Raw genomic sequence first — 25,946 nt, 5'->3', positions numbered from 1 at the left:
GCTTGGCTGTATCCTTGAACACATGGATTTCTGCCTCTGGAATGCTAGGATTAAAGGAGTGTGCTACCACTGCCTATCCTTTATGTTTAATATTGTGGCTGCTCTGTCTCTGACCCCAGATAAGTTTATTAGCATGCACAATATTTGGGGGAATACAATACCACACTACCATGTCTGGCAGCTTTTGATGTTCGTGCCACTTGGGATACTCCATCTGTACTCAATGCACTTTTCATCAAAGTCCAGCTCTGGACATTATGGCTCAGAAAGTTTAACAGTCCAATCCTCCCCTTTCCCCTGCCCTACATGTTTGAGAAACATATCTAGGACACTGGTATGCTTTATAACTGTGCTCCTTTGGTAGCACTTATCAGTGTTACTTCACAAGAAGTCTGTCCCTGTTAAGTCAGTTTGCTCCTCTATAGCGGGTCTGCTCTAACATTATATTCTAGAACATGGATAACAAACAGTAACTGCGTGATACATAACGCGGGAATTTACAATACTCAAATTCTTGCTACAGGTTTGGAGAAAGCTAACGTACTTAAGATGGAGATGAATGCTTCAAGTTCTGCTGCGAGGGAATCAGACACAGGAAAAACTGCAACTGACACCGCGTGTAGAGGCTTTCTGAGAGAACACGCAATAAGATGTAATTTTCAGGGTCAAGGGAAGGCAGCCACAAGGTGCATGCCGGAATCTGCGAAACTGACGCCGTGTGGTCTGCTGGGATTTGTAGTTCTTCCCAGCGCCGGACTCGCAGGAAGATTACTATTGCTACACATTATTCACAACTAAAATGCAGCATTCAATCGTACATCACAGAAATTCCAATACAGGGAAGACATACACGATGACATCTTTATAGCCGAGGACAACTTTTCCGAGCCGGCGGCGCGTACGCAGTGCTCGCGCCCTGCGTGCTGCGGATGCCTCGCCTCCGGAAGAGGCGACCGGCTAAGCGGTCTAGGGACGGTCTGCGCAGGCGCAGTGTCCCCGGGCCAAGATGGCTGCGCGGTGTTCCCCACGCTGGTTGCTAGTGGCGGTGGGGACCCCCCGCCTGCCGGCCGCAGCGGGGAGAGGGGCCCAGCAGCCCCAGGGGGGCGTAGTGACAACATTGACAACATCGGTGGGTCGCAAGCTGAGCGTCTCTGCCTTCGGGCTTTCCGTGGGCGCTCACGGCCCCCGGGCGCTGCTGACATTGAGACCGGGTGTCCGCCTCACAGGTGAGGGAGGCTTCCAGATCTCGAGTAGCGGCTCCTGGGACTAGAAAGGGCGACTCGCCTCACTCTGAAGACCAGGGTAGCGGGATGGAGGTGTCTTCCCGATCGAGAGGAATTGCTGGGGACACAGGCATGCAGGAGGCAGAGAGGCCAAGGTGCTGGCTACCCAGAAGCCGTCGAGGGGAAAGAGCTGCGTGGAGCCGGAGGTGGTGAACCGCTCCGAAGGCCGTGAACCTTCACCTCTGTCAACAGTTCACCTCTCTGTCTAGGCCGCTGCCCCCTTGCCCTATCCCTTCTCTTTTCCTTCACTTTCTAGCTTGTAATGGAAGAAACAACGGCCATTCAGTGAGTGCTAGGCACCCAGAGATCTGGGGAGATGCAAGGGCTTGCCCTCTTTGGAGGTCAGAAAGTGTGATGAATTGTCATTTCACAGCTTGCATCCCTAACATCACGTGTGTAAATGGAGGACATAATCAGCCTTTTTAAAAATCCTTAAGTCGGTGAATGTAATAATGCAGTCTTAACATTTATTGAACACTTACTGTGTATGAAGTATGGTTTCTCAGAGAATATTTCATGTGATATTTCAGAGGCATTGTTACCTTTCCATTCTATGGAGAAACAGGTTTAGATGTTAAAGAACTTGAAAACAATTACAAAGTGGAAAGGTGGTAGTCTTGGCATGGCACTTACCTTCCTTATTGCTGGAGGTAATACCAAATCAGTGTGCATTAAGCCTTGACATGCTTTAGCTGTGATCAACTGTCTTCCTCTGTAAAAAACATTTTTAAAGTTATGTATATGTGTGTCTGTGTGTGGCTATGCGCTCTTGAGTACAGGTGTCCAAAGAGGCCAGAGGCATCTGACCCCTGGAGTTACAGGAAGTTATGAGCTGCTGTTCTTAGGGGCTAGGAACTGAACTTGTGTCCTCTACAAGAGCAATATGTGCTCTTAACTGTTGAGCCATCTATCCAACCCTGGTGATACTTTCTTATACCGGTGTTGTACCACTGCAGTGAGAATGAAGGAAGCAAGCACTGAACTTTATTCTATTTTGGGTAGTTCCAGGGATCAAGCATAAGGCCTCATGCTTGCCTTGAAATAAAAATCTCCCAAGCAGAAAGAAAGCAGTAACTACACTGGGCATTCTTAAAACAATGTGGAGAAAAATGCTAGGTTTATAACAATCAAAACTAGCATTTACTGTACATATCTTGGATAAAGCAACAAGGATAAAAACCAAAGAGTTAAACAAATTCTTCCTAATATTGTTAATCATTGATTAGGATAGAAAAGACATCCACCTTGTAATAGTTACCTGTAGTTAATCTGCACAGCTTCATGTAAGTTCTCTGCTGATGGTGTTGAAGCTGCTACAATTGCCAAACTTTTGCCACTTAACAGGCTTATCCTCTGGACAGTGGAAGGAGTGGGGTTAACCAGCCCGGCAGATATCAAATAAAGAGGAGGTTGAATATAGAATCATTAAGAATCCAGTTTTAATGTCTTCTCCAGTCTGAATGAAGAAACAATAATAATAATCTCATAACTCCTTTTTATTTTATTCTGATCATTCCTGCTCATTCTCTCCTTTTATTCCTTAACTTCTTTCTGCATGTGTTCTACTTCTCTGGCTGTTTTTATGTTATTTGTTTGTTTTTTTGTTTTGTGGGTTTTTTTTGTTGTTGTTTTTTTCAAAACAGGGTTTCTCTGTGTATCCTTGGCTGTCCTGGAACTCACTCCGTAGACCGGGCTGGCCTCAAACTCAGAGATCCGCCTGCCTCGGCCTCCCGAGTGCTGGGATTAAAGGCGTGCGCCACGGCTCCTCGTCGTCGTCGTTTTTAAACATGTATTCCAGTCCGGCCTAAAACTTTATATGTAGCTGTGAATTGAACTGATCATCTGTTTCCTTTTCCCTAATGCTAGGATTATGAGCATGTGCTGATCATGAACCAATATGCTGGGTTTATTCAGTGCTGTGACTCAAACTCAGGGCCCTGTGCGTGCCTGGAAAGCAGTGTACCTACTGAACTATATCCCCAAGCTTTGCCCTCATTTGATGTTCATTGAGTTTGGCTTCTAGTGTGATCAGAAAGGAACAGACTCTATATCTGAGGCTTGTTTGTTCTTTCATAGGTATTTCGTAGCTGCTCATTTATAATTTCCTCTTGTTGGACAAATCCCTAGACTAACTTACTTTCTTGTTTCATTTACAGGAACAAAAAGTCTCCCTTTTGCTTGTACTGCCTCCTTCCACACAAGTGCTTCCTTAGCCAAAGATGATTATTATCAGATATTAGGAGTGCCCCGAAATGCCAGCCAGAAAGATATCAAGAAAGCCTATTATCAGGTCTGTATTGGTCTTAGATTTACTGACCAGCCTATAGAAAGATTGCTGGTGATCTTTATATATGTGTGTGTCTATTTTATTTTAATTTTTAAAATTGTGTGTATGTGTCTGTGTATAGACATGTACACAAAAATGCATATGTTCACAGAGGGCAAAGGGTGTCAGGTGGTGGAGTTGCACACCTTTAATCCCAGCACTCAGAAGGCAGATCTCTTGAGTTTGAGGCCAGCCTGGTCTACAGAGTGAATTTCAGGACAGCCAGGGATACAGAGAGAAACCCTGTCTCGGAAAAACAAAAACAAAACAGAGGTATTAGATTTCCTTGGGACTATAGTTATAGGCAGCTATGAACCATCAGACATATCTGGGAATTAAATTCAGATTTTCTAGAATAGCAATATGTGCTCTTAGCCACTGAGCCGTCTCTTCAGCCCAGATTGCTATTGATCTTGTCTGGTCCGTATTGACTTGGTATATAGCCCACTCGAACAGCTCACAAGCAGCTGATCCTGCTTGTGGAGTTATCTGAGAAAGATGCATTTGGTGTACAATGAATGTGGTATTAGTTAATGCTGTTTTGTTTGTTTGTTTAAGATTTATTTACCATATATACAGTGTTCTGTCTGCATGTATGCCTGCATGCCAGGAGAGAACACCAGATCTCATTACAGATGGTTGTGAGCCATCATGTGGTTGCTGGATATTGAACTTAAGACCTTGGAAGAACAGCCAGTGTACTTAAGTGCTGAGCCATCTCTCCAGCCCAGGTGGTTTTTTGTTTGTTTTTGTTTCTTTGAGATAGGGTTTCCCTGTATAGCCCTGGCTGTCCTGGAACTAGCTCTGTAGAGTAGGCTGGGCTCAAAATCATACAGATCCATCTGCCTCTGCCTCCCAAGTGCTGAGATTAAAGGTGTACACTGTCACTGCTTGACTAGTCAACTATTTTTTAACATTTATTTATTTTTAATTTGTGTGCATGTATATTTACCTCATGTGTGTATGTCTACTGCATGCATGCTTGGTGCCTTCTGAGGTCAAAAGAGGCATCAAATCTCTTGAAAGTGGAGTTTCAGACTGTTGTGAGATGCTACATGGGTGATGCTACATGGGTGCTGGAAACCAAATCCAGTCTTTTGCAAGAGTATTAAATGCTTTTAACCACCGAGCCATCTCTCCAGCTCCTTGTTAACTATTTTTGGAAGAGATTTCTGATAGATGAGGAATATGTAGATCTGTGAATTATTTTCAAATTTTAAATCTTGTTTTAAGAATTTGTTGTGGGGCTGGAGAGATGGCTCAGAGGTTAAGAGCAGTGGCTGCTCTTCCAGAGGTCCTGAGTTCAATTCCCAGCAACCACATGGTGGCTCACAACCATCTGTAATGAAATCTGGTGTGAAGGTACACATGCAGGCAGAACACTGTATACATAATAAATAAATAAATCTTAAAAAAAAAAAAAAAAGCGTTAAAAAAAAAAAAAAAAAAAAAAAAAAAGAATTTGTTGTGGGGCTAGAGAGATGGCTAAGAGGTTAAGAGCACTCACTGGCTGCTCTTCCAGGGGTCCTAAGTTCAAACCCAGTAACCACATGGTGGCTCACAACCATCTACAATGGGATCTGGTGTCCTCTTCTGGCCTGCAGGCGTATATGCAGGCAGAACACTGTATACATAATAAATAAATAAATCTTTTAAAAAAAATGAATTTGTTGCAGCTGGGCAGTGGTGGTGCACGCCTTTAATCCCAGCACTCAGGAGACAGAGGCAGGTGGATCTCTGTGAGTTTGAGGCCAGCCCTGTCTACAGAGTGAGTTCCAGGACAGCCAGGGATACACAGAGAAACCCTCCCTGTCTTGAGAAAACAACAAAAGAAAAAAATTTTTTTGCTGTTTTATGAGAGACAGATTCCATAAAGAGGCATAATTACAGCAAATTTGTTGTTCTGCTTCATATCTATAGTAATTTACTTTCTTCTTCCTTAGCTTGCCAAGAAATACCACCCGGACACAAATAAGGATGATCCCAAAGCCAAGGAGAAGTTTTCCCAACTGGCAGAAGCATACGAGGTAACAGCCTACTGTGGCACCTGGTCCAGTGTGGTGTACTGTCCCTGCTGAGGTCTTATGCTAGTTCTGCCTACTCAGAATCTCAATGAAGAAACAAGGCTGGTGAGACCAGTGGGTCTATGTATCTGCTGCCAACTCTGATGACCTGAGTTCAATCCCCAGGACCCACATGGTGGACAGAGGGAAGCAACTTGCACAGATTGTCCTCTGACCTCCACCTGAGTGCCATGACAAACACCCACACATGTACACAAAATAAATAGATGTAATTTTTAAAAAAGAAGAGAGACCAGGAGTGGTGATATAGCTGTAATTCTAGCACTGAGCTCCAATGTGATTTTTGTTTTTTGTTGAAACAGGGTGTCACTGTGCAGCCCAAACTGTCTTTAAACTCATCTCCCTGCTTTAGCCTTGTGATTGGTGGGATTACAGGCATTCTCTGCCCACCATGCCTGGCTTTTGTAGAATGTTTGCACATAAGACCACTTAGTAAATATGACAGACTTACTTGGCATGAGCTGTTGTCTGTGCTCCTGAGCCTAGAAAACCCAGAAATGCCTGATTGCTGTGTCATGTTCCATCATAGGTGTTGAGTGATGAAGTGAAGAGGAAGCAGTATGATGCTTACGGCTCTGCTGGCTTTGATCCTGGAGCCAGCAGCTCTGGGCAGAGCTACTGGAGAGGAGGTCCCTCTGTTGACCCTGAGGAGCTGTTCAGGAAGATCTTTGGGGAGTTCTCATCATCGCCTTTTGGAGATTTCCAGACTGTGTTTGATCAGCCTCAGGAAGTATGTGTCCATTTCTTTTTTTAAATTAATTTTTGTATTTTTTAGAAAAGGTCTCACATTGTAGCCCTGGCTATCCTGGAACTCACTGACCTGGTTGACTTTGAACTCACAGAAATCTACCTGCCTAAGTGCTGGCATTAAAGACATGTGCCATCACGCACAGCGTTCCTTATTTTAAGTGACCAATTTTTTTTTTTTTTTTTTGAGACAAGGTTTCTCTGTGTAGCTTTGGAGCCTTTCCTGGAACTCACTCTGTAGCCCAGGCTGCCCTTGAACTCACAGAGATCTGCCTGGCTCTGACAACGCCTGACTAAATGATCAATTTTTAAGCTAAAGTGAGACGCAGACTTTTAGTTTCTGTTCCTCAGAAAGGCAATAGAATGATTCAGAGGCAGCCATTTGGCAGAAAGTTAGGACTATTTGGCCAGGCGGTGGTGGCGCACACCTTTAATCGCAGCACTTGGGAGGCAGAGCCAGGCGGATCTCTGTGAGTTCAAGGCCAGCCTGGACTACCAAGTGAGTTCCAGGAAAGGCACAAAGCTACACAGAGAAACCCTGTCTCGAAAAACAAAAACAAAAAAAAAGGCTATTTGAGAAATCCTTTAGGTAGTAAAGGATGTATGTGTTGTAACATTACTAGCAGCTGTTTAATCAGGCAGCGGTGAAGGCCCTCAGAAACCATAGTAAAGTGATTTATCTAAAGCAACAGTTCTCAACCTGTAGTTCACGACCCCTTTGGAGTTGCATATCAGATATTTACATTATGATTCATAACAACAGCAAAATTACAATTATGAAGTGGCAAAGAAATAATTTTATGGTTGGGGGTCAGCACATCATGAGGAACTGTATTAAAGGGTCATAGCGTTAGGAAGGCTGAGAACCTGTTACTCTAGGAAAGCTCAGTCCAGCAGGAAGATATTGCTGACTCTTCCAGAGCTTTGTCCTAATGAGACATTGTCAGAGTTGAGGAAAGAAGAGAAGTGTTTCATGATTTAAGTTACAATTATGGATCATTCAAGCTTTTTGTAAGTATTGTTCTAGTTTTTATTCTGTTATTGTAAGAAAATACCTGAGACAACTCAAAAGTGGAAAGTGAGGCTGAAGAGTTGGCTCAGCAGTTAAGAGCACATGCTGCTCTTGCAGAGGACCTAAGTTCAGTTCCTAGCACCCTCATGGTGGTGAAAAACTGTGTGTAACTCCAGTTCCAGGGGATCTCACTTCCTCCTCTTCTCCTTGGGCACTAGGCACATGTGGTGCATACATGTAGGAAGACAAAAGAATAAAGTGGAAAGGCTTCTTTTGGCTTATGATTTGAATGAATGGTCTGTTGGACCCACTGTTTCAGGGCCTGTGGTAAGGCAGTGTGTAACGTGGAGAGTGAGGTAAAGCTGCTTATCTGATCCTGATTGTGAAGGGAAGGAGGGCAGGCTGGCAGCCCCAAATCCTCTTTGAGGACACATTCCCAGTGACATAAAATCTCCGGCCAGACTCTACCTCTTCAAGGTCCCACTACCTCCCCCGTACACTAAGATGGAAACGAAGCCTTGGGCCTTTGGGAGATATTCTAGATTTAGGCCAAAGCAAATGCTACATGCAGGTATTATTCCCAACTTCAGCTGATGAGTAAATTTTCACTTAATACGTGTTAAAATCTGTATATGTAAAGCTAGATCAGCTAAGTGAATGGCACCCATTCTTACCCGGCAGAGCCTACATTACATATGTTTGGTAGTTAGAGAGTAACTGCAGGCCAGTGCCCTCCTGTCCTGAAGCAGCATCACTGCAGTCATTGTAAAGCCGTGACAGGCCATGCCTCACTCTTTCAGTACATCATGGAGTTGACATTCAATCAAGCCGCCAAGGGTGTCAACAAGGAGTTCACCGTGAACCTCATGGACACCTGTGAGCGTTGTGACGGCAAGGGGAACGAGCCCGGAACCAAAGTGCAGCATTGCCACTACTGCAGTGGCTCCGGCATGGTAAGGCTGCTTTGGGCCCTCCCACTCCTCTGGGTAGTAGTCCGTTACCCACCGACCTGTGCTGCCCCAACCGTTCTCTCCTCTGTTCCAGAGATCCTTTAGATGTTCCTGGGGCTTAGGCTGGGCGCTGTAGCACTGCACTGCTGCCTCAACCTCACTGTGTAACTGAGGATGACTTGGAATTTGTAATCCTCCTTAGCGTCCAAGTGCTAGGATTCCACCCTGGTTTTTTGTTGCTAGAGTTTTCCTGCCTGGCCCATGGTCAGGACAAATCTCTCTCACCTGCCAGTCCCACAGCCGCTCAAACCCGACCAAGTAAACACAGAGACTTATATTGGTTACAAACTGTATGGCCGTGGCAGGCTTCTTGCTAACTGTTCTTTTTTTTTTTTTTTTTTTTTTTTTTGGTTTTTCGAGACAGGGTTTCTCTGTGTAGCTTTGCGCCTACTCACTTGGTAGCCCAGGCTGGCCTCGAACTCACAGAGATCCGCCTGGCTCTGCCTCCCGAGTGCTGGGATTAAAGGCGTGCGCCACCACCGCCCGGCTTTGCTAACTGTTCTTACAGCTTAAATTAATCCATTTCCATTAATCTATACCTTGCCACGTGGCTCGTGGCTTACCGGCATCTTCACATGCTGTTTGTCATCGTGGCGGCTGGCAGTGTCTCTCTGACTCAGCCTTCCACTTCCCAGCTTTATTCTCCTCCTTGTCCCGCCTACACTTCCTGCCTAGCCAATGGCCAATCAGTGTTTTATTTATTGACTAATTAGCAACACATTTGCCATACAGAACATCCCACAGCAGTTTTTGGTTTGTTTGTTTGTTTGTTTGTTTTTAAGATTTATTTATTTAGTATACAATGTTCTGCCTGCATGTAGGTCTGTCTGCAGGCCAGAAGAGGGCACCAGATCTCATTACAGATGGTTGTGAGCCACCATGTGGTTGCTGGGAATTGAACTCAGGACCTCTGGAAGAGCAGTCACTCACTGCTCTTAACCTCCGAGCCATCTCTCCAGCCCCTGTTTGTTTGTTTTTTGTTCTTTTCTTAGGGAGTGGAGATTAGAGGAAGGACAGGGTCTTAATCTTTAACCCAGGCATACTGCTAGCATTAGACTCTTGAGTACTGGGATTATGAGAATGTGTCATCATGTCTGGTTATAATCCCACCCTATCCCCCATGCACATCCCCACCCCCACCCCAGACAGGGTTTCTCTGTGTAGCCCGGGTTGTCCTGGAACTCGATTTGTAGACCAGGCTGGCCTTGAACTCACAGAGATCCGCCTGCCTCTGCCTCCTGAGTGCTGGGATTAAAGGTGTGCGCTACCACCGCCTGGCTTGCCTGGTTATAATTTTTTTTTTTTTTTTTTTTTTTAAAGATTTATTTATTATATATACAGTGTTCTGCTTGCATGTATGCCTGCATGCCAGAAGAGGGCACCAGATCTCATTATAGATGGTTGTGAGCCATCATGTGGTTGCTGGGAATTGAACTCTGGACCTCTGGAAGAGCAGCCTGTGCTCTTAACTTCTGAGCCATCTCTCCAGCCCGCCTGGTTATAATTTTTAAAAGTAGGGCTGGAGAGATGGCTCAGAGGTTAAGAGCACTGACTGCTCTTCCAGAGGTCCTGAGTTCAATTCCCAGCAACCACATGGTGGCTCACAACCACATGTAATGAGATCTGGTGCCCTCTTCTGGCCTGCAGGGACATATGCAGGCAGAACACTATATGTAATAAATAAATCTATAAAAAAAAAAAAAAGTGAAAACAAAAATATTTAATTTTAGGGCTGGAGAGATGGCTCAGAGGTTAAGAGCACAGGCTGCTCTTCCAGAGGTCCTGAGTTCAATTCCCAACACCCACATGGTGGCTCACAACCATCTGTAATGAGATCTGGTGTCCTCTTCTATGTACATAATAAATAAATCTTTAAAAAAAAATTTTTTAAAGTATTTTTTTATTATTACATTTATTTATTCATTGTATGTACATGTGTGCCATGCCCATATGTACCATTCAAAGAGCAACTTGTGGGATTCTGTTTTCTTCCATCATGTGGGACCCAGTGTTTGAACTCAAGTCATTAGCCTTGGTGGCAAGTGCCTTTACCTGCTGAGCCATCTCCCCAGTCCATTTTATATATGTGGGGGTTTTTGGTTTTGTTTCTTTTTCTTTTTTTTTTTTTTTTTTTTTTTTTTTTTTTTGGTTTTTCGAGACAGGGTTTCTCTGTGTAGCTTTGCGCCTTTTCTGGGACTCACTTGGTAGTCCAGGCTGGCCTCGAACTCACAGAGATCCGCCTGGCTCTGCCTCCCGAGTGCTGGGATTAAAGGCGTGCGCCACCACCGCCCGGCTTGTTTCTTTTTCTTTCTTTCTTTTTTTTTTTTTTTTTTTTTTTTTTTTGAGATAGGGTTTCTTTGTGTATGCTTGACTGGCTGGTCTCAAAATCACAGAGATCTGCCTGTCTCCACCTCCAAGTACTGAAATTGAAGGTGTGGGCCACCACTGCCTGACTATTTTTTTATTTTATTTAGTGAGACAGGGTCTGGATGTGTACTTCTGGCTGGTCAGAAACTTGCTGTATAGACTATACTAGCTTCAATTTCAGAATTTTTTTTCTGTACCATGTACAGGCATTTAGAGTTCTTGGGGCTGTTTCTAATTGATGAGCATGTTCTTAGCATGCTCAAAGCCCTGAATTCATACTTTGTTCTATTTGAGATAGGGTTTAACTCTAATCTAGGCTGGCTTGGAACTCAATATAGACCCCAGGCTAACTTTGGACATGAGACAATCTTTATTTGTCAGCCTCATTGGTGCTGTGAAAGCAAATGTGAGCCATCACGCCCAGCTGCAGCCTTGATTCAATCCCAGCACACACATATACACACATGTACATGGGGGATGGCGCAGAGAAAGCCAACCACAATGATGTAAGTTCATTGAAAATTTTTGACTTCAGAGCTGGGTGTGGTAGTGTATACCTATACTCCCAGCACTTGGTAGGTGGATTCGGAAACATCAGAAGTTCAAGTTTATCCTCTAGTACATAGCAAGTTTGAGTCCAGCCTGGGCCACAGGAGATATCATCCCTCTTCCTTCACCAAAAAAAGAAGTTCAAATTAGCAGTGTGAGCGCCTATGCCTGTTTTCTTTCTTTTTTTCTTTATTATGTACACAGTGTTCTGCCTGCATGTATCCCTGCATGCTAGAAGAGGGCACCAGATCTCATTATAGGTGGTTGTGAGCCATCATGTGGGTGCTGGGAACTGAACTCAGGACCTCTGGAAGAGCAGCCAGTGCTCTTTACCTTGAGCCATCTCTCCAGCCCTATACCTGTTTTCTTAGGCAGTGTGTTTTGGAGCAGCATATGCACACAAGAAGTCCATTGTTGCCCCTGCTTCCCTTCACTCCCTTTTCTCTTTCACTTAAAATTGAAGATTATTGCTGGGCAGTAGTGGTGCCCACCTTTAATCCCATTGCTCAGGAGGCAGGTGGATGTCTGAGTTCCAGGCCAGCCTGGTCTACAAAGCAAATTCCAGGATAGCCAGAGCTACACACAGAGAAACACTGTCTCAAAAAACAAAAACAAACAAAGATGATTATTCTTTGAAAGTTTCAGACATGTATATAATGTATTTTATTCTCATCCACCCTCCTCATTGGGGGTGGGGAGTGAGCAGCGTCTCATGTAACCCTAGCCTCAAACTTACTATGCAGCTAAGGCTGACCTTGAACTCCTGATCTCCTGCCTCTACCCTCCACATGTTGGGATCGTAGACCTGTGCCACTTAACCTGGATGTCAACCCTTATTAAAACATTTTTAGATAAAACAGTGTACCTGCATATTCAGCATTTTCCTTCTGTTCCTCAGGAAACTGTCAATACAGGTCCTTTTGTGATGCGGTCCACATGTCGGAGATGTGGTGGCCGGGGCTCCATCGTCACAACTCCTTGTGTGGTCTGCAGAGGAGCAGGACAAGCCAAGCAGAAGAAGCGAGTGACAATCCCTGTGCCTGCAGGTGGGCTGCTGCCCAGGAGATGGGCCAGCTTTGTGGTGTCCTGTGTCTGCATGATTGCAGAGCTAGACGTAAGGCCCTTGGTCCCCAGGTCTGAGGAGGAACTAGAATCTGTTGCAGTCTTCCTTTACACCAGTCATTCTTACAGTGTACCCATTCTGCTCCCAGATGGGATGCTACAGCTTCCTGTCCTCTGTCTCTTCTGTTCTCATGCAGTGAGGACTGGCCTTAACAGGAGACAAGCTAGTTATATGAGACAAGCTAGTTATATGTGACACCTGTTGATAAGTCTGAGGTCAGCCTGAGATACATGGTGAGACCCCATCTCCAAAATAAGACAAGAAACCTGGTCAACTGGGTTTCCTGGATAGAGGTGGGAGACCCCTACCATAACTGCTGTTTGGAACTTTTATTCTTCTAGGAGTTGAAGATGGTCAGACTGTAAGGATGCCTGTGGGAAAACGAGAAATTTTTGTCACATTCAGGGTAGGTGCTTGCCTGTCAGCTTCTGTTGGGTCCTTGTTCTCTTGGAGTGGGTGCAGCTGAGATTGCTCCTTGTCGTGAGGTTCATGGCCACAGTTGTTATTGTTCCAAGTTCAAGGCTGCTCAGGCATGGTTATTAATTGTTTTCGTGTCTGGATGCAGAGAATAAAGCTTCCTCACAACACTGACAAGTTAGAAACAGAGCCAAGTGTGGTGGTGGTGGTGGTGGTGGTGGTGGTGGTGGTGGTGGTGGTGGTGGTGGTGCACACCTTTAATCCCAGCACTGGGAGGAGAGGCAGGCAGATCTCTGAGTTCGAGGACAGCCTGTCTACAGATTGAGTTCCAGGACAACCAGGGCAACACAGGGGAATCCTATCTTGAAAAAAAGGAAAAAAGAAAGAAACATAGAAAACAAACCCCAGAACATCTGTGTGGGTGTGTGTTTTCAATTTTGGTTGTTTTTGTTTTTTGAGACAAGGTTTCTCTGTGTAGCCTTGGCTGTCCTAGAACTCTGTAGACCAGGCTGGCCCTGAACTCACAGAGGTCTGCCTACCTCTGCCTCCCGAGTGCTGGAATTCAAGGTGTGGGCCACCACCACCTGGATGTGTGTGTTGTTATTCCTATATAAATTGTTGATCAGAAAGCAAACCCTTTTTAAAAATGTTCTAATTCTTTGGTTTTTTTGAGACAGGGTTTCTCTGTATAGTCCTGACTGTCCTGGAACTTGTTCTGCAGACCAGGCTGGCCTTGAATTCAGAGATCTGCCTGCCTCTGCTTCCCAAGTGCTGGGGTTAAAGGCGTGCGCCACCATGCCCAGCCAGAGAGAGCAAGTTATGATACTATAGTTTTATTTGTTTATTTAGCAATGCTAGAAATTAAACACACAGCTTTCTGCGTGCTAGCAAAGTACTCACACCGTTAACCCCAAAATAGTTTTCTCTGGTAACAGAAAGACTTAAGACTAGATATGTATCTGAGAAAAACCCATGTAAATGTAGCATGTGTTGGGTCAAGGGGTGTATATGACAGCCCTGTTTATAACAGCAAGACACTGGTGACAAACCTGGTGTTTGTCAAGAAGAGTAGTCATCAAACTGCTGTGTAGCAGAACACTGTCTATCAGTCTGTCAGAAGGCAGGAAGCACAGGTGAGCGTGAGGTACTTCGTCCCCGACCATAGGGGAAGGAGAACAGATTGTTACAGGCTGGAAAGTACAGGAGACTGATGGATTGTGTGGTGTTTGGGAATGTAGAAAGGCACAGTAAAAGTAAAGGCATGCTTGTAAGGTTGATAAATGCCAGATTCAGGGTAGTGATTAACTAAGAACCATAAAGAAAGTTACATTTGTAATTTTTCTTTCCCCATTTTTGAGCCAGGATCTCCCTGTGTTGTTCAGGTTGGCCTGGAATGCATGAGTGCTCTGTCTTAGCCTCTAGAGTGTTGGTATTATAGGTGTGGACCACCTTGTAATGTTTTAATTCTGTGAGCATGATTGTAGGTGTACTGTTTGCTATTTTCTTTCTGTCTTCCTTTCTTTCTGTCTGTCTGTCTGTCTTTCTCAACCCCCCCCCCTCTTTCTTTCTTTCTTTCTGTTTGTTTTTTTTTTTTTTTTTTTCCGAGACCGGGTTTCTCTGTGTAGACCTGGCTGTCCTGGAACTTGTTCTACAGGCCAGGCTGGTCTCGAATTCAGAGATCTGTCTGCCTCTGCTTCCTGAGTGCTGAGATTAAAAGGGTGCACCACTACTGCCCGGCTACTTTGCCTTTTTCTATATGTGAGATATTTCATTATTTGACTCAAGTACTAAGTATAGTGGCACATGCCTGTAGTCTTAGCACTTGGGATATGGAGGTAGGAGGATTCAAGACCAGCCTAGTCTATATAACAAAACTATATCTTTTTTTGTTTTTTGTTTTTTTGTTTTTCAAGACAGGGTTTCTCTGTGTAGCTTTGCGCCTTTCCTGGAACTCACTTGGTAGCCCAGGCTGGCCTGGAACTCACAGAGATCCGCCTGCCTCTGCCTCCCGAGTGCTGGGATTAAAGGCGTGCGCCACTACCACCCGGGAAAACCATATCTTTTTTTTTTAAATTTTTTTTTAAAGATCTGTTTATTTATTTTATGTGTATGAGTGCTTTATCTGCATGTACACCTTTATGCTAGAAGAGGGCACTAGATCTCACTGTAGGTGGTTGTGAGCCACCATGTGGTTGCTGGGAATTGAACTCAGGACCTCTGGAAGAGCAGCCAGTGCTCTTAACTGCTGAGCCATCTCTCCAGCCCACCATATCTTTTTTGTTGTTGTTTTTTAATGCTTACTTTTTTTTTTTTTTTTTTCCCAGAGCTGAGGATGGAACCCAGGGCCTTGTGCTTGCTAGGCAAGCGCTCTACCACTGAGCTTTTAAATATGTGCATGTATATGTGTGTCAGGGGATATGTACCTGGGTGCAGGTGTTTAAGGAGGCCTGATTCATCAGATTCCCTGAAGCCGGAGTTTATAGGTGGTTATGAGCCACCTGACATGGGTACTGGGAATGGAACTCAGGTCCTCTGGAAGAGCAGTACATACTTTTAACCACTGAGCTGTCTCTCTACCCCCCTCCCCCAAATGCTGTCTTTAAAAACAAGACTAAAAAAGAAAACTAGAAATAAGACTCAGGATGTAGGTAAAGTGCCTTGTGCACACAAAAGCCCAGGGTTCAGTCATCAACACTGTATAAAACTGGCCATGGTAGTGCACACCTGTAATCCCAGCACTTGGAAGGTAGAGGCTGGAGGATCAGAAGTTCAAAGTCATCCTCAGCCTCACAGAGAATTTGAAGCCAGCCTGACTTGATGATCCCCTATCTCAAAAAAATATCCCCCTCCTCCAAATACTACAAACAAATCCAGTGGCAAAGCTGGTATAGTGACACTGACCTGGAGTCCCACTCCAGCAAGGCTGAGGCATTGGTTTACAGAAGTCCATGAATGTGGAGCCTACCTACAGTGAGATCTTCTCTCAAACCAAAGTTAGCGCAGTACATAAAAATAGCGTGAAGACTGAATCCTCCAGACAGAAATCAAAGGTGGTGCTGGGCTATAGTTTAGTGCAAGGCCCTGTGTTCTAGCCCCATCTGAAAGATTGCATGTTTGAATACATGTGTGTGTATGCATGTAGAGGACAGAGGTTGATGTCTGGTGCCTTTTTTGATTCCTCTCCCCCTTATTTTTTGAGACAGTTTCTTGCGGAAGCTGGAGCCCATTGATTCATCTAGGCCTTCTGGCTAGTGAGCTCAAGAGATCCACCTGTGTACACACACACACACACACACACACACACACACACACACACACACAAGCAAGCAGTGGCTAGGATCACAAATGTGTACTACCATGCCCAGCTTTTACATTGTGGATCCTCCTACTTGTGTGGCAGGTACTTCCCTAGCCCCTGTAAATCTTTTTATTATATTATTATTATTATTTTATTTTATTTTTTTTTTTTTTTTGTTTTTCGAGACAGGGTTTCTCTGTGTAGCTTTGCGCCTTTCCTGGAACTCACTTGGTAGCCCAGGCTGGCCTCGAACTCACAGAGATCCTCCTGGCTCTGCCTCCCGAGTGCTGGGATTGAAGGCGTGTGCCACCACCGCCCGGCTATTATATTATTATTATTATTATTATTATTATTATTATTATTATTATTATTATTGGTTTTTCGAGACAGGGTTTTTCTATGTAGTTTTGGAGCCTGTCCTGGAACTTGCTCTGTAGACCAGGCTAGCCTCGAACTCACAGAGATCCACTTGCCTCTGCCTCCCAAGTGCTGAGATTAAAGGTGTGTGCCACCACACCTGGCCCTGTAAATCAATTTTATCTTTGTAGAAGTTTTGGTCTTTGTTTAACAATCTTTCTAATTAGATAAGATTCAGGGAAAAATTAGAACACCAAATTGCATTCTTATTTTCTTTCTTTCTTTTTTTTTTGTTTTGTTTTTGTTTTTGTTTTTTGAGACAGGGTTTCTCTGTGTAGTTTTGGTGTCTGTCCTGGATCTCGCTCTGTAGATCAGGCTGGCCTCGAACTCACAGACATCCGCCTGGCTCTGCCTCCTGAGTGCTGGGATTAAAGGTGTGTGACGCCACCGCCTGGCCCTTATTTCTTTTGTAACGTTTTAATAGAGACTGAGGAAGTCTAGATAGTGCTCTGCTGTGCAGTGTGCATGGAGGATGTGTCCCTTCAGAGCCTTGGGGTACTCTGAGGTACAGGTCTTCCTGTGCTATCTATTTAAGTGAAAAGGGGTTAAAGTGTGTGAGACCCCAAGCTCAGGTCTGGGAAGACACAGGGCTGATGTCCAGCCTCAGGCAACACTTCCACAGTGGTCACACTTGTCTTCTCTTTGGCATTAGGTACAGAAAAGCCCTGTGTTCCGGAGGGACGGCGCAGACATCCACTCCGACCTCTTTATTTCAATAGCTCAAGCTATTCTTGGGGGTACAGCCAAAGCCCAGGGCTTATATGAGACAATCAATGTGACGGTAAGAGGTCATGAGGACAGCTGTCTTTGCACCCTGGCACCTTGTCGATCTTTTTCCTTTTCTTTTTCTGTCTCTCTTCCTTCCTTCCTCCCTCCCTCCCTTCTTTTCTTTTTTGAGACTGATGCTTTTTATGTACCTTCAGCTGACCTTGAACTTGTAATCCAGTTGCCTCAGCCTTCCATGTGCTATGATTACATGCATGTGCCACCATGCCCAGTTAATTTTTTCTAAAATGGGAAATACCTGAGGTGGTCCTAAACCTGAGTGTCCAGCCTGTCAGGGATTCTGGGAGTAGAAGAGACATTGGAGCCTGTGACACTAAGAGCTTCAGACTATTCCTTGAGTAGTCATCCCAACTCCGGCCTTTCTCTTTACTGTTGGCAATGGTTCTTGGTCCGTGTCTCCTCTTCCACTGGTCAGGGTCCCAGGAATTGAGGGCATGAGTTACACCCTGCGGTAGGTGCTCTTTGTTCATGGTCCTACCCGTGGTCTGTCTTGGGGAGCAGGTGTCTTAGGGACTGTGTCTTAATCTGTTGAGCACCTCTAGTTTTTTTGTTTTGTTTTGAAGATTTGCTTGTTTTTCATGGGCACTGGTGTTTTGCCTGCATGTATGTATGTGTGAGGGTGTCAGATCCCCTGGAACTGGAGTTAGACAGTTGTGAGCTGCCATCTGGGTGCTGGGAATTGAACTTGGGTCTTCTGGAAAAGCAGCCAGTGCTCTTAACCACTGAGCCATCTCTCCAGTTCCCAGACCATTTCTAGTTTTAATTGTAGCTGTAGTGGACAGCTTCCTGTACCCACCCTTATATTTGCCTCAGGGCCTTCTCCAGCCTCTGGGTTTGGAGACTTTGAGCCTGCCTTAGGCCTTGGCAGTGGTCACTGTGGGCAGATACTCCCACCTCACCTGGAGACGGTCTGCTTCTCCAGGGTCCTTGCTGTCCAGCCCCTGAGAATAATGGAGCAAGCTTAGTCTCACACCTGCTTTCACCTTTGTGCTCCTAAGTCTTTGCTTCTCTCCTCACATCTGTTTCATGGATTCAGCTGTCTCACAACTGTGTGGCAAGCTGGTTCTGCACACTAGTGCAAGTTCTTTTTTGAAGACGGCTTTCTCTGTGTAGTTTTATTTTTGGACAGTGGGAACCAGGGAACATCAGCGCATTCCTTTCTCACTAGATCCCTTCTGGGATTCAGACAGACCAGAGGATTCGCTTGTCTGGAAAAGGCATCCCCCGGATTAATAGCTATGGCTATGGCGACCACTACATTCATATCAAGATCAGAGTTCCAAAGTAAGTGTTCACGGAGACTATGGCCAAGACTGCCAGACCCCATACACACAGATGCAGCGAACAGGTACCCTTCGAGCCTTTTACCTATCAGGCCCAGCACGTAGCAGTTCAGCTGCCCTTTGAGCTCTTGGCTTGGGCAGGTTCTTTTCTTCCTTGAAGTCAGTTTTGTCCAGCCTGTGTTTCCCGTCTGAGCAGTGGATATAGCAGGCCGGCTTCATTGAGTTGTGGAAGTATAAAAAGAATGACACATAGATGCTAACTAAACTCCTGATGTGTTCTGGGCATAATGCTTTGGCACCCAGCATGGGGTATGCCCTGCTCCTCCGCCTGGCGGGCCAGTTCCAGTTCTTATGCCCGTTGTAAGATTACTTTTTTACCTGCTGCTCACAGGCACACATAGAGCATGGACACCCCATCCCCACCCTTGTAAGTATCTAGCATAACAGTAATGACAATTGAAACTACTCAGAGTCTTAGAGAGAAGCTCTGACCTATGACCCTCAGTCCCTCATCACTAGCTTGGTATGTACCCTGCCTGGGTCAGAAACTTAGCTGCATCGTGTCCTTTCAAGAGCTGCTTGTAGGGAGTGCTTGGCCACTAACTGTTCTTGGTCCACAGGAGGCTAACCAGTAGGCAGCAGAACCTGATCCTGAGCTATGCCGAGGATGAGACTGATGTGGAGGGGACGGTGAATGGTGTCACCCACACAAGCACTGGTAAGGGGCCTGGGAGTAATGTGGTGACATAAGGGACCTCTGAGTCTCTGAAGGGTTGACAGACAATTCAAACCATGTTTGATTTCTGCTTGAGTTTTCATAGGTCCCCAAAAGGGTCATGGGAAGAGGTGTCCTGTGGGAGTGTAACCATATCCCATTGAAGTGCCCTCTTTCACGGCATGCATGTGCTTAGACAGCACAGGACCGCCCCCTGCCCAGCAGCTCTGTCTCAGAGCTGCTGTTCTGAGTTCTAGCCTTGGTTCTGCCATTTGCCTTGTGACTTTGGGCACTTCCCTCCAAGAGTTCTTTGTAACCGCTTAAGAAGGAGATCAATTGGACAGATCTGTGCCTTCCTGACCTCGAACATTTTACCAGGATTCCAAAGTAAACAGTGGTAACAACAATGTAAAAATCCTATCAGGACAAAGGATAGCTTTGATCTCTTGATTGAATGAACAAATTTGTTACCCAAACGTATCAAATGTTATGCTCTGTGAACACAAGTGGTGTGATGTCTGGACTGGAACTTTGCTGTGGCCCCATTAGCTGTATTTCAGGTGAGGCCTCTGTTGACTGGGGCAGGTCAGAACGTGCTGTGCCCAGGCTGCACTTGTTTCTACCTCATTGCATCATTTTGTTTTTCTGGGAACCTGGATGGAGTTCTCTGATCTGGAATGGCCTTAGATTGGTGTATGGTAATTTACAGTGGGTTTGCAGAGCTGGGTCAGCTTTTCCAGCAGAGTATAGGGAGGATGAGTTCTCTGAAAGTAGATATAAATAGAAATGGAACTTCCAGCAGCCTTCCTGTTTATAGCTGGACCAAACACCAAATGGCATTTATTTTAATGGTTGGATACATAACACACATACTTTGCCAGGCGGTGGTGGCGCACGCCTTTAATCCTAGCACTCTGGAGGCAGAGCCAGACAGATCTCTGTGAGTTTGAGGCCAGCCTGGTCTACAGAGGACAGACACCAAAACTACACAGAGAAACCCTGTCTTGAAAAACAAACAAAACAAATATATATCTGTATTACTCTTTGTTCTTATTCATGTTTATTTGTTTGAGATGGTCTTGGCCCTTAACTTGAGATCCTAGTACTTAGCCTTCTGAGAGCTGGGATTAAGGCTTGTGCCACCATACCAGCTCATTTGTTTTATCTTTAAACTAAATAGAAAGTGGGACTGTTCTTCCATAGAATTCTCATTGTGTACCTGTAACTTCTTCCTCACATACCCCCAAGATCTCATAATATGTGAGATTTGTTCTGCACACAACTGTTTTCTTCTTCTGCCCACCAGGGAGCTAATGTTCTACAGGACTGGGCTCAGGTTGGGGCATTGGCATTTCCCCATGGTCAAGTATCGATACTATTTTTCTTCTATTAATCTGTTGTCATTTTTTTCAAAATTGTATCCCACTGGGAATTTGACTCCCAGATATGACTTTGTAGGCCTCCGTGGGTTTGATCTTCAGTATCACATGAACAAGGTGTGGTGGCCTGTAACCCTAGCATTTGGGAGGTGCAAGCAGGAGGACCAAAGTTTATGAGTATCCTTGGCTACATCGAGAGTTAAAGACTAGCTTGAGACAGATGAAACTACCCCTACACTAACAAAACAATAAGAAGAGGCCCCAAGTTGGTGCAGTGGGTAAACGTCCTCGCCTCCAAGCCTGGTGACCTGAGCTTAACCCTGGAATCCACTTAGTGGAAGGAGAAAACCAATCCCACCACGTTGTCCTGACCGCCACATGCACACTGGGCATTGTTCCACACACCTGCAATCCCTACACTCAGGAGGCAGAGGCCAGAGAATCACCATAAATGTAATGCCAGCCTGGTTTATATAGTGAGTTCCAGACAATGCCGGGTTACATAGTGAGACTGTGGCTCAACACCCCACACCAGAACAGAGGAACACAACTACTCAGTATAGGCTTTGAGTGCTGTCACCTGGGTTTGAATAAGCTGCTCCTGAGGCTATCAAGAAAGTCACTCTTAGAATCCACTTGGAGAAGTACTGCAGTGCAGATAATCCAGTAGTCAACTTTTTCTAGACCTAAAATCTTTCTTATTTCTGACATTTAGCAAAATTGTAGGGTTTGTTTGTTGTTTGCTTTTGATTTGGGCTTTTATTTGGCTGGTTGTTTTAGTTTGGTTTTGTCGATAAGACAGCCTTGCTATGTTGCCGAGACTGGTGTGGAATTGAAGGCCCTCTGCCTGAGGCTCGTGCGTGGTGGGAACTAGAGTTTTACTAGAGTGGTTTGCATCCCCAGCTTCCCCCCTGCTGTACTGCCAGCTGGTGGCATGATGGAGCACTGAGGGCTGGTACTCTTTAACCTGGAACAGACTGCCCTGGGGCAGTGACCTTCCTGCTTAGTCTAAAGCATAGGGGTCTGTCCCAGGCTTATGGAAAGCACGTTTAGAGCCAGATGTGTGACACAAACCTATAATCTCAGCTCTCAGGAGGGAGGCTAAGGCAGGAGAATTGGGAGTTCAAGGACACCCTGCCTTGAGGTAGCAACAGCAGCCTTGGAAGCCAAGGGCTCAAGTTTGTGTCCTGGTACCTAGGACACATCCTGCCTCCTCCACCCCAGCTAGTCCTCAGAAAGCAGGCTCTGAGAGAAAATGCTGTATTTATGCAGCACTCAGAACTGGTCACAAACATGTGATGCAGAATTTCAAAGTCTTTGTGCTGGGAGTTCCTGGGGAGAGTATGGGTAAATATGATCAAGATATATTATTTTCATGAATGAAATAGTAAATTAAGCCTGGCAGTAGTGGTGCCCACCTTTAAGCCCAGTACTTGGGAGACAGAGGTAGGAGAATCTTTGAGACCAGGCTTGTCTACAGAGCCAAGGCTACACAATAAACCCTGTCTCAAAAAAACAAAAGAAGAGGAGCAGAATTGGGGGAGACATGACCTCCATATAATCACACTGCAGAAAAGTCCTCCACATGGATGACGACATAATGGCAGCTGCACCCTGGAGTTCCCCTTTCAGTTCCCCTTCCAGAGAACACATACTGTGGGGTGGAATTACATACGGCTAGCAGGAGGTGCAGGAGGGAGGGGAGGAGGGTCTCATGACCCTCTCCCCAAGCTAGCCTTCAAGATTATCAGAAGGGTATTACCAATTTTGAGAGTACCTTGCAGGGAGTCCTGGCTGCTAGGACAGTGGTGGTTATGTTAGAGGGCAGTGTTCCATGAAACTGCAGACCCCACCCTACCCTTGTTCCCAGATCTGTGCCTCTGAGCTTTGGATACCTCCCTCTGAAGAGCCTCCACTGACTCAGACCTGATAGCTGTTGGAAGCTGGGACTATTTATTTTATTTTTATTTTCTTGAAATAAGGCTTTACTATGTAGCCTTGGATAGCCTGGAACTCGCTGTATCAACCAGGCTAGCCTCAAACCCAAAGAGATCTGGCTGTCTGCCTCTCAGATGCAGGGATTAAAAGTTATACCACCACACCAGGCTCTTTTAATTAGTTGTATGCCGTATAAGGGATGTGTGTCAGCAACATTTAAAAACATGCTCTGTAAGCCTGTTAAGATGGCTCAGCAGGTAAGCCTGCTTGCCTCCAACCCTGACAAGCAGAGTTTGTTTCCTGGAGCCCACTTGGTGGAAGGACAGAACTGACCCTCACAAGCTGTCCTCTGACCTCCACATGTACTGGTCCATGCACCTGAATATGCACTTCCACACACATGCCTACACACACAAAGTAAATAAATGCAAAAGTTACCAGGCATGGTGGCTTATACCTATAGTATAGAGTAGTGGAACAGAAGGACCAATAGCTGAAAGCCAGTCTGGGCTACAGAGTGAGTCCAAGGTCAGCTTGGGCTATGAGACCTTGTCACAAATAAAGAAAAGCCAAAACAAACAAAATGGTGTTATAGGTGTATAGTTTAACTCACAGCAAAGGTTTGCCTCCATCTTTCAAGGTTGGCAAGTTTCTTGTGACGAGGTAGGTAACCTCAGTCTTTGGCTCTAAAAACCATCCATGCAGCTGTGCCTTATCTGCAGCAGTCAGGGTTAGATGCCAGAGTAATATACACCTCACTGGCATTGTGAGAGACAAGTCGAAGTGTACAGCAGAGGATCTGGTGTAAGAGTGGCTCCCTCATTGGTTATCTTGGGCATGTTAATGTGTACACTAGGCAGCAGAAATATGCAGTGGGTTCAGAAATTGAATATTTTCTTGAGGTTTATTGATTATCTTGTAGCCAGTAGTTTAGTGGTTAAGAGCCTGGACTGGGTTTGAGCTTAGTTCCACTTCCTGCTGCCTGGCTTTGGGATTCTAGGTGGACCTGACAACATTGCTTCTGTGTACATGTAGCTGTGATATGTACACATTAAATATGCTAAGATGATGAACTACTGTGTATAAGCTGTGTGGCTTAGCCTCAAGACCTCTGGCATTTAGCGTTGCCTTTCTTGTTAGTGTTCAGATTACAGACAGTCTCTCTCCCTCTCTTTTTTCGAGTTTCCCTTCTATGGGTCTCGACTCCAAGGAGAGTTGTGATGTCCTAAGGCTCTGAGTGTCCCATTTGCTTTACTCTAACACTTGAGAGTGTTCCTGTGTTCCTGAAGTGGCCCTTGGCTGCCCTTTGAGTGCCAGCCCCTGGGCAGCTAGGCATGGGTAGGTGGGGATGGTGCTTGCTACATGGAGGTGTGTGATCTTGACCTTGGTTCTTTCTGCTGTTTGTGCCCAGGTGGCAGAACCATGGATAGCTGCGCAGGAAGCAAGGATAGGCGAGAGGCTGGGGAGGACAATGAGGGATTCCTTTCCAAACTTAAGAAAATGTTTACTTCCTGATACCCCTGCTGAGGTAGGAAAACCTGTGAGCTTTCTTCCCTGTTTCCCTCAGTGAACTAATCTCTTCTGGTCACTTTAACCAACATTGGACCCCACCCTACCCTACCCCAGAAGTCGGGAGAGGTGCCAATCAAAGGTGTAGTGGTACTTAGCCTTTTCATTCGAATTCGATTTAAATTCCTTCCTAGATGGGTTGAATTTGGGGCTAACTTAGAGCCCACCTTATGTCATTTTCCAGGGGCTCTGTCCCTCAGTGGTGGGACCTGCTTGCCCACAGTCCAGAAGGCAGATTGTGGCGGAGCCAAGCCTAGAACTCAGATCTCCTCCACCTCCCACCTGCTTTTCCCACCCTGTTGTACCTAGGCAGCATGGTGCTGTGTAGGTCTGGGGCTGCTGAGGAACAGTGATTGTTTTCTGTGCCTAGAGACACACTGTTGTGTATGTTCACCCCAGGTCCTGGGGCTCTTGACCTTCGAAGCACAGCCGTTCTCCTGGGGTTAACTGAGCCTCTCCCACAGGGATGTGTTCTTCTGAGATGTGGAGTCTAACTGTTTGTCTCCTTGGCTCAGGAAAACGATCAGCTGGAAACTAGATGAGGAGCAGCAGCCCCTCTCCATGGCCAGGGCATCTGACACAGGAGGACCCCAAAATAGCAGCATGGAGCCCTGTCTACACAGCCCTCTGAACCACTCAGCAACAGCAAAACTATGTGAGGACACCTCTCTACGTAGAAGGTCATGGTGACAGCCCCTAGGCAGTGATGTGTGGCCTTCGGGCTGGTGAGATAGCCTGTCCACTGGTAGGTGACATGCTTCTGGTTTAGGCAGGGTACAATACTTGGACTCTTCTTGCAGCACTAAAAATAATCTGGAATCGCATGTAATAGAGAGCTTAAAAAAATTAAAGGCCGTGCTTACAGCTTAAAATGAAGCCTTAAGCTGCACAGCATTGTGAAGTGATTAATTCCCTCTCAACAAACCTCGTGGAGGTTCTGAAATATGTCCTTCCTAACAGGTAGTCTTCTTAGGCCCCAGGGGCGGCACACCCCACCAGTGCCGTCCTCCCTGACAGGCTCTGCTGAGGGCCTGTCACACCCCTTAGAGTTGGTTTGCTTTTGTTTTATTGAAGGTACCAAGCAGCTGGAGAGTGGGTACTAGGGCCCTAGGAGGCAGAGTTGTGCAACAGTCCCTCTATCCACTTCACCTCAGATGGCAGCTTGCCTGACGCTGATTAGATTGTTCTAGATTAATGTGGGGGGGTGTTTCCTGCCCTGTCGGACCAAAGTTACCATGGTCATGTGGGACAGCCTTGAGCCTCTGGAGACCCCGACCTTTGCCAGCCAGGGCTTGGTTCTCCCCTCTTCCACTGCTGACATTTGATTTCCACGGTGTATTTAAATTACTCAATGGTAAGAATCATTGTCTTTTCCTGTGTAAATGTTGAGGGGAAGCACACTGTGCAGAGCAGCCTCACTTCCAGCCTCTGCTGGTAGCATGTTGCAGTTTCCGTGTGTTCCAAGGTCTTGGAGCTAGTGTAAGACAGGCTAATAAAGAACACTTTCTCTGTAGTTTCTTTCTTTTCCTTTATAATTTACAAAAGTAAAGCATTTCTTAGTGTCTGATTTAAGAATGTAAAGTGATTCTGTATCAATGTAAATAAGATGATCTACTACAAAAGATATTTAAAACCAAAACTGT

The 25,946-nt window shown here is 45.5% G+C and overlaps 1 protein-coding gene across 1 annotated transcript; it reads left to right on the top strand.

Annotated features, from left to right (window-relative positions):
• The first annotated feature begins 976 nt into the window (after positions 1-976).
• On the top strand, positions 977-25,816 carry Dnaja3 (DnaJ heat shock protein family (Hsp40) member A3). The gene is made up of 11 exons (XM_059270090.1): positions 977-1,226; positions 3,440-3,573; positions 5,553-5,636; positions 6,223-6,423; positions 8,253-8,405; positions 12,277-12,424; positions 12,843-12,907; positions 17,286-17,414; positions 18,588-18,703; positions 19,323-19,420; positions 24,819-25,816. The coding sequence occupies exons 1-11, from the start codon at positions 1,007-1,009 to the stop codon at positions 24,839-24,841; spliced, it is 1,371 nt and encodes a 456-aa protein (XP_059126073.1). The 5' UTR covers positions 977-1,006; the 3' UTR covers positions 24,842-25,816.
• Positions 25,817-25,946: the final 130 nt, after the last annotated feature.

This window comes from Peromyscus eremicus, chromosome 8a (genome assembly GCF_949786415.1).
Source record: "Peromyscus eremicus chromosome 8a, PerEre_H2_v1, whole genome shotgun sequence".
NCBI lineage: Eukaryota > Metazoa > Chordata > Mammalia > Rodentia > Cricetidae > Peromyscus > Peromyscus eremicus.
This window is presented reverse-complemented; position numbering and strand designations above follow the sequence as displayed.